Here is a 12,369-nt window from a genome sequence, read left to right as displayed (position 1 = left end):
GACCCTCACTGGTACTAAAGAAATCAGGGAACAATAGAACTATACAGCTGGAAGAGATCCCATGGATCATTTGAGTCCAGCCCTTTGCCAGTGGAGGAAATTCACACCAGAAGCATCTGTTACAGGTGGTCATCCAATCTCTACTTAAACATTTTTAGTGAAGCACAATTTACCACCCTCTGAGGCAGCTCCCACTGTCAGGAAATTATTCCTAATATTTCTTGAAACTTGAATTCATTACTTCAGGTCCTATCCCCTTGAGCAACATCTTCCAAATAACAGCCCTTCAAATACCTGAAGATGGATGGGTATCATATTGCCTCTCAGCCTTCTTTTCTGCAGGCTAAACATGCCAGGGTCTCTCAACCATTCCTCCTCACAGGGCCAAACCTCTTACCATTTAGGCTGCCTTCCTCTGGATACATTTCAATATTCTTTTAAATTATAGTGCCAACAAGTGGAAACAGTACTCTATGTGAAGTATGACCAAAGCAGAATTAAGTGTAATATTACTATTTCCCCAATCTCTGGGGTTAACAACATTTTGTGTTATGTGCCATCAAGTTAGAACAAATGGTGACCCTAATAAGGCTTTCAAGATCCTTGAGATATTTAAGGAGTAGTTTTTCCAGTTCCACGTGCCTCCAGGTGAGCTTCTACAGCTGTGGGAAGTTGAATATAGATTTCCTGAATCCTAGTCCACCACTCCATCCACTACACCATATTGGGTATCAATCAATAATTTAGCCTTACTAAAATAGATGTAACTGATGTTTAGACAATTATTTCAGATATTGTTTTATTTCACTCAAGGACACATTCATGCTGTCCACTTTTATGTGTGTGTGTGTGATGTTCTGTGCCGTCAAGTCAGAACCTATTTACAGGGGTTTTCAATGTAAGTGAGATATCTAAGGAGTGGTTTTACCAGCTCCACTCCCCCAGAGACTTTCCATAGCCAACTATTCTCCAGTATCCTAGTCTGTCCACTACTACACCGTACCGGGAATTTACTTTTAGCCTATAAGAATAAGGCTAGATGATTCAACTGATTTCAGATAGATACGTTGTTTCAGTTATTTTAAACCTTATTTTGTGAAAATAAAAACTGTAGAAAGCTATAACAATCACTGTAATTATTTAGGATGCAATCCTCTGCACAGTTACGTGGCAGTAAGGCCCAGTGTACTCAACAGTCTTACTTCTGGGTAGATATGCGCATGACTACTTTATTAATTCTAATTAAATCAGAAATTTTAAGTCAATTAAATTTACTAATAAGATATAAAAGCATGGTTATTAGGTGCAGCTAGACCAATTACAGCTATACACATTAGGTAATAAAATGTCCTTACCATTTGTAGATAATAAGAAGTGAGCAGCATTCTGTTGTGGCAACCACCTAATTTTATTAATTTTTTCCTCAATTTCTAGACTTTTCAAGTAGTCAAATTCAGGCTCATGACTTTGAAAGGTACTGTAAACATTGTATTCCCCCCTTGAATGGGGACGGCTTTTATTCTGCAAAGAAATAAATGTATGAACAGAAAAATATTGTGACGTCCATATAAGGACAACAAATTATAAAAATTCCAACCAATCAAATGATGTATATATAAAAAAATCATGTTGAAAGATAATCTGCATATTCTAAGCTTTTTTTCATTTCACTGACTAGGGTACCAAAGAACCATCTACCAGTCCTCGCACTTGCAAATTCATTTAGATACAAAGGAACCTCATGTTGTATGGCAAAGTAGTAACACTGAAGGTTCAAAGCATGCACAAAGTTATAGTTGGTGCTCCAAAATCTGACAACAAAAGCAAGCTGTTTTCATTTTAAAAGCTGGATTGTCTCTTTGGTGTTGAGATGGTGTAACACAAACTTCACAGCTCTTGCTTTTATGGATGCATAGTGTTCTTGAATAATAGAATTAGCTATGAAAGATACGAGTTCCAAAACAGTTTTCAGTTAATAAATTGTATCAACAATTGTTCATTATCTGTGCTTCCCTACACAGATAAACTGACCACCATTATACATATTTGGGAGCAAGTATGTTAGTAATAACACAAAATATATGAATAAAATTATTGAATGAACACTTCCACTTCTTGTATTCCTTAATTAGGATTCCTGCTTTATGAGTTCAAAATATGTGTATTTTACAAAGTTTATAATTATCTTTCTCTTCCTCACCCATAGAAAGAGATAACTGCCCCTCCACTCCTCTTTTCTCTAGGAAAAAGATTTTTAAAAAATTAAGACTATGTTTAGATTCTAAAGCAACAATTTACAATTTTCAAAGACCCTTTCAAATTTTGTTTAAAATCTGAACACTTCTGGAAACCATCACTGGAGTACATGTATCCTTATTAAAATTACAGGTTTATTCTCGAACATTCTTGGATAAAGCAAATTTTACCTGTATATTAGCTTAGCAAATTATCCCAAAGGTCTCTGTGGAAATCTAATCATACACTTACATCTTTATTTGACTTCATATAACAGTTAGCAGGGGGGAAAGCCCTTTATTTTCTTGTTTTCACTAGCCTCAGGTGAAGCATTATATTTACTCTATACAGTGATGCCTCACAAAACGAATGCCTTGTGCAATGAAAAACTCGCAAGATGAAAGCCCTTTGCAATTTTTTGGTGACTCGCAAGACAAATTTTTCTATGGCCATGCTTCACAAGATGCATTAATTAAATTTCAATGCATTCCTATGGGAAACTGCGCTTTGCAAGATGAATTTTTTGCAATACGAAACAACTCGCAGAATGAATTATTTTCTTCTTGTGAGGCATCACTCTATTATAGCACATGCAAGCAGATATTTGTATTTTATAATTCTTAGAATTCAAAAACAGTACTTGAACACATTATTATTTGTTTATTCCCAGTGAAGCATAATTTAAGGAAAGAAATATACAGCCTAACATTTCAACACAATGGAGCAGCACACAGAGTGCTGTGGTTGATTCTGTTCATTAATACATTCTTTCTTACTGTACCTTTGGGAAAGAAGCAACAATTCAGAGTTCTACAAGAGAATCACTGGAATCAGCAGGAATGCATTTGCTCTCATTGCAATCTGTATACCACAGTGACTTCCTTTCAAAAGTCAGCAGATAGTTTCTCAAACTGGAGAAGTACATTCCCTTGTGTGAGGACACACAAAAAGGTGGAAGAAATGGCACACAGGTGAGAGCTGAAAATGTGATGGACAGCTCTTGCCACCAGTCACTTGCACATACACCCATGTACCACCTCTTCCTTGTCACCAACAGAAGTGATCACAAGAAACAGCTATCTCTGGCATAAAACATGAAGGAAAAGAGGTGTGAAGCCTTCTCTAGTAGCAGAGATGGGTGGTGCACATTAATACACATGTGAGAGAGTAGCACTTGGCCACTACCACTGACTGTTGCTTACTGCTGACAGCTCTCTTCACCTTTAACCCCCCCCCCCCCCGCAGAAATCAGATTCCTTGAGGAGGATCTCTTAGGCCTATAAGTTGTTGTCAAAGGAAATTTGGAACTTTATGCTCAGGCAGAATTCCCAAATAATTCTGAAAAAGGATAAAATAATGATTTGGCAGACAAACTAGGATCTCAATTTTTTTTTTTTTTGAGAAAAAATCATAGAATCAAAGAAAAGTTTAGTTGTAAGGGGCCTACAAGACTCATCAAGTCCAGCTGCAGCTCAATGCAGGAATACAATCAAAGCATATCTGCCAGGTGATTATCCAATTTTTTCTTGAATGCTTCCAGTGTTGGAGCCCTCGCCAACTCCTGAGGTAACTCGTTCCACTGTCATACTGCTCTAACAGCTAGGAAGTTTTTCCTGATATTCAACTGAAATCTGGCTTCCTTTAACTTGAGCCCATTGTTGCGTGTCCTACACTCTGGGATGATCGAGAACAGATTTTCCCCTCCTCTGTATGATAGCCTTTCAAATATTTGAAAAGTGCTATCATATCACCCCTCAGTCTTCTTTTCTCAAGGCTAAACATGTCTAATTCTTTCAGCCTTTCCTCATAAGTCTTGTTTTCCAGCCCCCTGATGATCCTTGTCACCCTCCTCTAAACTTCTTCCAATTTGTTAGCATCCTAACAAGTAAAAACCCAAGTAAAAATCATAAACACAACTGGGCATATGAAATTAGTACAATTACACTCTTATCTGCAGTTTTTAAGAATATCTGCTATTTGCTACAGTTGATAAATCTGAATTTCTTCCTTCTAAGAGTGTCAATTCACATGACATTTTCTCTACATGAACAACTGTGTAGAAAGTAAGACATACATATGCAATTTTTTATAGAACACTGCATTCATTATCAAAATGGCTAGAGAGTACATATTTTTCTTAGCTTTTTTATGCTTGCTTATGAATGAACATGCATGGCATGTACAACAATCCAGAATCAATATCAAACAATGTTTCTTCCAATTTCCCATGTGTGGGGTTCCAGCTGTGATGACCCAATCCAGCACCGTGCAGCCACACAGCTTAGAAGGAACACTGGTCTCAAATGAATAATATTAAGAATGATGGTGAGTGAATGATATCCCAAGAAAGGTTTCATCTGCCAACTGTCTAAAATATAGTAGCAAGTTTAATTTTTGAATAAAACTTTATATAACATTCTGATGGTGCACATTATAATGGACTGATTGAATTCGTTGATATGTCATTGTGATGTCATAAGCAAAAGCTGCACAGTAGTTCTAACCACCACCTTACATTGCTTTTAAAGGCACTGACCTCTGGTTCCCTTTGAAAAATAACCACTCTGCCACCTTTGTCTCCTGTTGCAAGAAGATCTCCAGAGTAATTAAATTCAACTGTTGAGATAATGTCGGCTGTAAACATAAAACAGACACAGTAATATTATAAAAATGTGAACTGTACTGAATACATTAAAAAGTGAGCACATAAGATTCTATATCAATATGCTAATTGATTTTTCAATTTTACTGTTCAAAAAGCTGGCTTTATTTACAAGCCTTGATAGTTTACAAGTAGTCCAAATGACATCTAGCCCATGAGAAATACAGAATTGAAAACTCTGGAATCCAACACCGGATTTGGAAATTTGGAGATACAAAAATGACTTTATGGAACTTCACAAGAGTTTAGGGAGTCACAGATGCCTAAGTTAAAAAAAAGGGGGTGTAACAACAATCTACCTCTACTGTACTTCAGGGATGAGCAAATGAAGACCAATGTAACACCTGCCCTCCTGGACATTTCTTGCCTCGTGAGAACCCACATACTCCACATCCTTTTTTCCTCATAAAAATGGGTTCTTCTGCTCCTATATGCCTCTAGGATTGGCAGTTTTTTTCCACAACTCACTCTGAGAAGCTGAAAGTGGTTGTTTGAGGCCTTCCAGTTGTTTGTTATTATGATTGTTATTATTATTATGTGACCCTTTTCTGATCAGTGTGCCCCCGCTGGTGGCTAGGGGTAGAAATCTCCCTGCCCCAGCTCACCAAAGTTGACCACCCTTGCTGTACTATCAAATGAAGAGAACAAATAGCCTAGGTTAATATGTATAATAGCAGTGAACTGACTGACTGAGATTCATGAATGCGCAAGCTGAAAAGAACCAGTTACTTCAGTCTTATATATCAAAGACAATAAATTAATTTAGATGTTAACAAATTTGAAAGATATAGTATATATTAGAAACATATTACATTCAAAATGACATAGAACAGCGCTGAATACTAACACCATTTCCACTAAAATTATCTTTACTACAACAGCATCCTATGAAGCAGAACAGTTTGCAATGAATTATCTGGCTCTACTATACTAATATTAGAGAGTGTTCAAGTGACTTTATGGCTCAGACCTTGCTTCCTTCCTATTTCTCTCATCTTCAACTTTCAAATCCACAACCTACCTGAAAGCTTCTTCTGCACCCTGAAACAGCAACATACATGTTTTGTCTAACATTTACCCATCTCTGAAGCAAACAAAACAAAAACTAAGTCTAAGTCTACCATAGCTGAAATATGAAATCTACCTTTACACAACCAGATTGCTTTTTAAGAAATAATAATATGCTAGAAACAGTTAGAACTGGATATGGAACAACTGATTGGTTCAAAATTGGGAAAGGAGTACGACAAGGCTGTATATTGTCCCCCTGCTTATTCAACTTATATGCAGAATACATCATGCGAAAGGCTGGACTAGAGGAATCCCAAGCCAGTATCAAGATTGCCGGAAGAAATATCAACAACCTCCGATATGCAGATGATACCACTCTGGTGGCAGAAAGTGAGGAGGAATTAAGGAACCTTGTAATGAGGGTGAAAGAGGAGAGTGCAAAAAATGGTCTGAAGCTCAACATCAAAAAAACTAAGATCATGGCCACTGGTCCCATCACCTCCTGGGAAATAGAAGGGGAAGATAATGGAGGCAGTGACAGATTTTACTTTCTTGGGCTCCATGATCACTGCAGATGGAGACAGCAGCCACGAAATTAAGCGATGCCTGCTTCTTGGCAGGAAAGCGATGACAAACCTTGACAGCATCCTAAAAAGCAGAGCCATCATCTTGCCAACGAAAGTCCACATAGTCAAAGCTATGGTTTTTCCTGTCGTGATGTATGGAAGTGAGAGTTGGACCATAAAGAAAGCTGACCGCCGAAGAATTGATGCTTTTGAATTGTGGTGGTGGAGGAGGCTCTTGAGAGTCCCCTGGACTGCAAGGAGAACAAACCTATCAATTCTAAAGGAAATCAACCCTGAGTGCTCACTGGAAGGACAGATCCTGAAGCTGAGGCTCCAATACTTTGGCCATCTCATGAGAAGAGAAGACTCCTTGGAAAAGTGTTAGGAAAGTGTGAAGGCAAGAGGAGAAGGGGACGACAGAGGATGAGATGGTTGGACAATGTCATCGAAGCGACCAGCATGAATTTGACCCAATTCCGGGAGGCAGTGGAAGACAGGAGGGCCTGGCGTTCTCTGGTCCATGGGGTCACGAAGAGTCGGACACGATAAATGACAACGAGCAACTCTCTAATGGGTAAAATTGAAATATATACACTGTCTATATTAGATGAGGACAACAGATGTTCTCCATTTCAGTCAAATGAGTCCAAACTAACTGTGCCTCCCAAAGTTCCCAAGTGGGATACTCAGGCATGTTGCACCATGTTAAAAGATTCAAATAGATACTTAGGCACATTCAAGAGTTTTTCTTTAATAGAGATGGGGATGAATATAAAAATCGATTGGTTTTTTCGACGAAAAGAGCAAATTTTAAATATACGTAGATCTGTATTTGTCAAATTTTAAGTCCCGATGAATATGGATCAACGTATATTTTCCTGCTTTTATTCATCCTCAGTAATTAAAAAAAAACAACATTCTGCCTACTGGCCACCGATCATCTGATTGGAGGGGTAATAGGGAGCCACTCCCCTTCTTCTCCCTACCTCAGCCTCCCACCCCCGCTAACACTCCCTTACCATAATCGCTGCTGCCGCCTTAAGGGAATCCAGGATGCCCTTTGAAAAAATGGCAGCTGCAGTTTCCGTACCCTAAATGAAGCTGCAGCTGCCATCTTTGCAAAGGGCAGCCAGTTCTTCTTTTTACATGTCGTCAATGTGGACACCAGATGGAGACCTGGGTGGCAGCGATTATGGTAAGGGGATGTTGATGGGGGTGGGGGGCAGCAGGGGTGTTTTCTAAAATAACCTCCCCAGAAATTGACAAATAACTTTGTTATTCGTTGCTTCATGGGGGCAACTCTGTGCTTCGTCAACTTTTTGACGATTCATGAAGCGGGACAACTCACCAAAATAGTGAGTTGTCCCCATCTCTAGTCTTTAATCAATACACAAGTATAGGGAGGCAAATACAGATCTTCAAAGCCACTGGAAGGCTCCGTGGCATCTGCGGCAGATAGGTGAGTGGACTGTCTAGCCCCATGGGGCTGGGACCCTCATTATTGCCACCTGTGTTGGGATATTCGTATTCGTATACAAATACCCCCATCTCTACTCCTGAGTCCTTTGTCCATCACTCTGTCCACTAAAATACACTGGGTACACTTAGGAGTAACATACAGAAATGTAATTGCCAGTAAATATATAAAGAGTAAAAAATAATGCATTTTTAAGTAGTAAACTGAACCTTGAGGGAACAAAAGATTAGAATTTGGGGGAGGTTTCTCTGCTGATATCTTTTTTCTGAATCAAAATAAAATTCAAATGGATCTGTTTTCACACTAGTGATTGAATTTAACAGCCAGAACATCATTTTGTTAATAAAATCAAAGACAACTGGTTACTGAAAACATTTATCAACCTTTAAAACTTAAAACATAAGTAACACCACTGTAAAACAAAAACAACTGTAAGACTTTGTATCAATGGTTCGAGAAACAATAAGGGGAAACAAAATGCAAATTTGCTATACATCTATGTATTACTAATAAATCCAAAGTAGCTCTTAAGTGCACAACAGCCATGACTGTTGGACTGCAATGTCCACTATCCATTATCACTGGAAATGTTGGTTATAGCTGATGTTAGCTGTAGTCCCAAAGAATCTGAAGGATGCACATTTCTCAGCCACTTGTAGGGCACTGATACAATACAGAACTTTAAAAAAGCAGCTCGATATGTTCTGAGTTGCAAAACTGATCTGTTCCATAGTTTTCTAAGGAGTTGCTTCCGTTCAGCCTCTCATAACCTATGGATTTTTCTTACTTCATATCCCATAATAATTTGGTTCCCGAAGCAGGGAACCGATCATCACTAAGCGAAATTCCCCCATTTAGGCCATCATTTTGCGATCACAATTGCGATCGCAAAAAGATCGTTGTAAAGTGGATTCGTCGTAATGCAGGGCAATCATTAAGTGAGGCACCACTGTATACTGCAGAGCCAGACAAAAGTATTTTATTTCTTAAAATATTTTACACCACCTTCTCCTTAAAAAGGATCCAAGGTGGCTTACATCATTTAAAAGCTAAAACCAGTAAGTATACAAATATTTAAAAAGAATTAAACAAATATATTAAAAGTGATAAATGAAAATGAGAAACACATTTAAAAGCAACAAGGGAGGCACAACAATCCATTAAAAAAAAACCCCTCTCCGACAGCCAGTCCTTAAGTGAAAAACTGCCTGAAGTGAAAGGTCTTCAGCTGCTTCATCAGCAAAGTACAAATGATGCTGCAGTCAGGTGTAAAGCCAGTTTGATGATAGCTTATTTATTTCTTTATTTCTTTATTTCTTTCTTTATTTGTTTGTTTATTTATTTATTTATTTATTTATTTATTTATTTATTTATTTAGCAAATGATTTTGGTGATACTTTGCCCTACAGAATGGTTATGGAGAAAATGGTATTTCTACTTACGGCTACTCATGATATCTCCCTTGTACTGGCCAAGGACTTTGCAAAGAATACAACACACTCACACGTTTTGCATTACATGGCAAAAGAAAACTACATCATAGGAGAATGAATTATATCCAGCCATATTCGTTTTTTTGGTACATTTCTTGATTTCAGTGGGTCTATTCTAACTATGGTTAAATAAAATAAAATCCACCAAAACCTTCAATAAAACATGCTCCAATTACCTTTAATTTGGCACAATAGTACTCTGAATATGAATTTTACTAGGCAAAGAATATGTAAATAGATCTTTTAAAAGTGAAAAATTTTAGAGGAAACTTATAATCACTCATGTTCTCAGACATTCTCCCAGCAAGGTGATATGTGAAACTAGTAACATACATGGCCAGCAACTCTTGCATGACTGCACCTATGTATGAACAAAAAGCTGTATTAAAAATGACCTAAGACAAACATATCACTTTAAATGAACACAATCTAGGTCAGGAGTCTCAAAAATGCGCCCCAGGGGTCATTTGCGGCCTGCTGGATGACAGTTTGTGGCCCCTGCCTTGCCTGCCCCCCTGAAGCACCCACGCATCCTCTGCTGTCAAGAGTCAAAAAAATTCTCGCCTCGCTCACCAGCTCTCTCCCAAGACAGCGCCTATTGCACCCTCTATCCGGAACTGCAGCCTGCCAGTTAGCTCGCCTATCTGTCGGCTGGCAGCTGCACTTCCGGATGGAGAGTGCAAGAGCCAGGCTAAGGAAACTCCTGGGCGGCTTCCTCAGGCTCTTGCTCTGCTTGGCGGAAAATCTGATGCAGCCCAGCCTTGCCCAGATTCTGCCTCTAGTGACCCCCAGGTAAACTGAGTTTGAGACCCCTGATCTAGGTGCTCAGCTCACTGGATAGCTCAGTGAATTAGGTATCTGGCTGCAGAGCCAAAGGTTGGGAATAGAGTTGGGGCTATTCCTATACGAATATCCCCGTACAAGTGGTGTTAACGAGAGTCCATGCATCAATCCGCCGTGGACGGCATGATTCTACGAATGGCTCTGCAGTGCGCAATCCGCTTGCCAGTCCTGGCAGGAGGCCAAGCCTCACTGCAAGGTAGAAGAGTGGCAAGCAGATTGCACGCTGCAGAGCTATTCATAAAATTGTGCCATCCACAGCGGATCAGTGAATCGACCATCCGGCCCCATGGGGCTGGACCCTCGTTCATGCCACCTGTGCGGAGATATTCTTATTCATATATAAATACCCCTATCTCTAGTTGGAAATTCAACCTCCCATTTGGCTCTGGGCAACCTGCACAGTTCCAGGATGCCCCCAGAAGAAGAGAAGGGTAAACCACTTCTCAGTACTCTCTACTTAGAAAACCTTGAAAAGGGTCACCATAAGTCAGAGTTGATTTGATGACACACTACTATTGTAAAAGTATTCAACTTTATTACATTTTTGAAAATACCACTAAAGTGTTAACAGATAGCAACAGGATTAGAATCTTTAGGTGCACCTTTTATAATCTTGTATCATTCTGTCATTTGGGAATTTCTATTTCTCTCACTGCATTTATTTAGCCACTACATCAAGCACAGGCTATTGGGACTGTATACAGTACATCGATACATGCAATGCTTATGTATTTAAAGGCAAAGACCTAGAACTATTATTTTATACTACCTGTTATACAGTTGAAGCTGTAACATTTATGTTATATTTATATCTAATTCACTAACAGTAAGGATAGAAATTATCAGAGGACAGGAAGAGTGAAAAATAAATTCAACAAGATGCAACATGCAGGCAATGTTTTCTCTAACATTCCAAAGTGCTGTGTGGAGGCTCCGCCCCTTGTACACAGGATTTCAGCCATGGAATCAGATGGGTGGAAATACTGGCTTAGCCGAGTTCACCTGATGCAGTGCTTCACACCCACACACCTTAGAGCAGTGATCTCCAACCTTGGACCTCCAGATGTTCTTGGTGGCCAGGGTTTCTGGGAGTTGAAGTCCAAGAACATCTGGGGGCCCAAGGTTGGGGATCACTGCCTTAGAGTGAATGATGTATGCATTCCTCCATTGTATTGGAGAAAAATAATTTTCTCTAATACAGTTACTCATATTTTAAGTGAAGACCATGATTCTGACACATCTATGGCAAATTATTCACCAAAATCCCTCCCATTAGTATACTAACCGCATAATTAAGCTCTGCTATCAAAGGAGCCATAATTTATTGTAGAAAGCTAGCTATGCCAGCAAAATTTGAGATATGCTTCAAGTATCACAACATGCTGGCAGAACATCTGAAAGAAATGTTTTGCTCGGTGGCACAGGTAAGAAGCCCTTTTTTGCCATGTCAGTTTGCCACTGGAGACTGCTTGGAAACTACAGTGAGACCAAAACACCACTGAGAAGTAAAATTACTGTGGTCAGTGAAGGGAACCATATGATGTCAATTCTTCAACAATTCTATTGATTACTGTCTGTTTCCAAGCAAAATTCATATTACCTTTAAATGCTGATAAAACTTAAGATGTTGATAGCTGGAAAAAAGCCTGCACACGAACATGCTCATACAAAGGACATCTAAAAAGATCTTCTTCAAATGTTCCCACACTCTAAAATGGTGGAGGGCAATTTGGCAGGCTTGAGGACCAAACCTCATCTCTCAAATCTTGTAGTGAACTGCACTGGGCCTGGGAATGGACAAAAAGGGCAACAGGGTAGGGACAAACAAGAAGTAACTAGATGTCTGGTATCACTATTTTGGCGCTTGGTTGGTAAGGTCCCTAATAGGAAATCCATCATACCTCTAGGTCTTGAGTAGCAGAAAAAACGTTTTTCTATTTTCAATGGAGGCACTGCACTGGCCTTGGAATTTGCCAAAATACCCCAGGCAGGGGCCACATGCAGTCTGTGATCTACACACTGCCCACAGCAAAGAAGAGGCACATCAAGAAAACATTACATACATTGAGGTATGCAACCTCA

General features: G+C 39.2%; 1 protein-coding gene across 2 annotated transcripts in view; it reads right to left on the bottom strand.

The window, feature by feature from the left end:
* The window catches only part of PPP2R2D (protein phosphatase 2 regulatory subunit Bdelta), a 47,962-nt gene that overhangs the window by 20,421 nt on the left and 15,172 nt on the right, over positions 1–12,369 (bottom strand). For both annotated transcript variants that reach the window (XM_020786089.3, XM_020786090.3), the window contains exons 3-4: positions 4,772–4,869; positions 1,356–1,521 (exon numbers count right to left, since the gene is read on the bottom strand). In XM_020786089.3, the coding sequence (XP_020641748.1) occupies positions 1,356–1,521; positions 4,772–4,869 (264 nt within the window). The remainder of the gene's footprint in view (positions 1–1,355; positions 1,522–4,771; positions 4,870–12,369) is intronic.

The sequence above is a fragment of the Pogona vitticeps genome, chromosome 3 (assembly GCF_051106095.1).
Source record: "Pogona vitticeps strain Pit_001003342236 chromosome 3, PviZW2.1, whole genome shotgun sequence".
Lineage (NCBI taxonomy): Eukaryota > Metazoa > Chordata > Lepidosauria > Squamata > Agamidae > Pogona > Pogona vitticeps.
The sequence above is the reverse complement of the archived record's forward strand: the minus strand, read 5'-3'. Positions and strand labels throughout refer to the sequence as shown.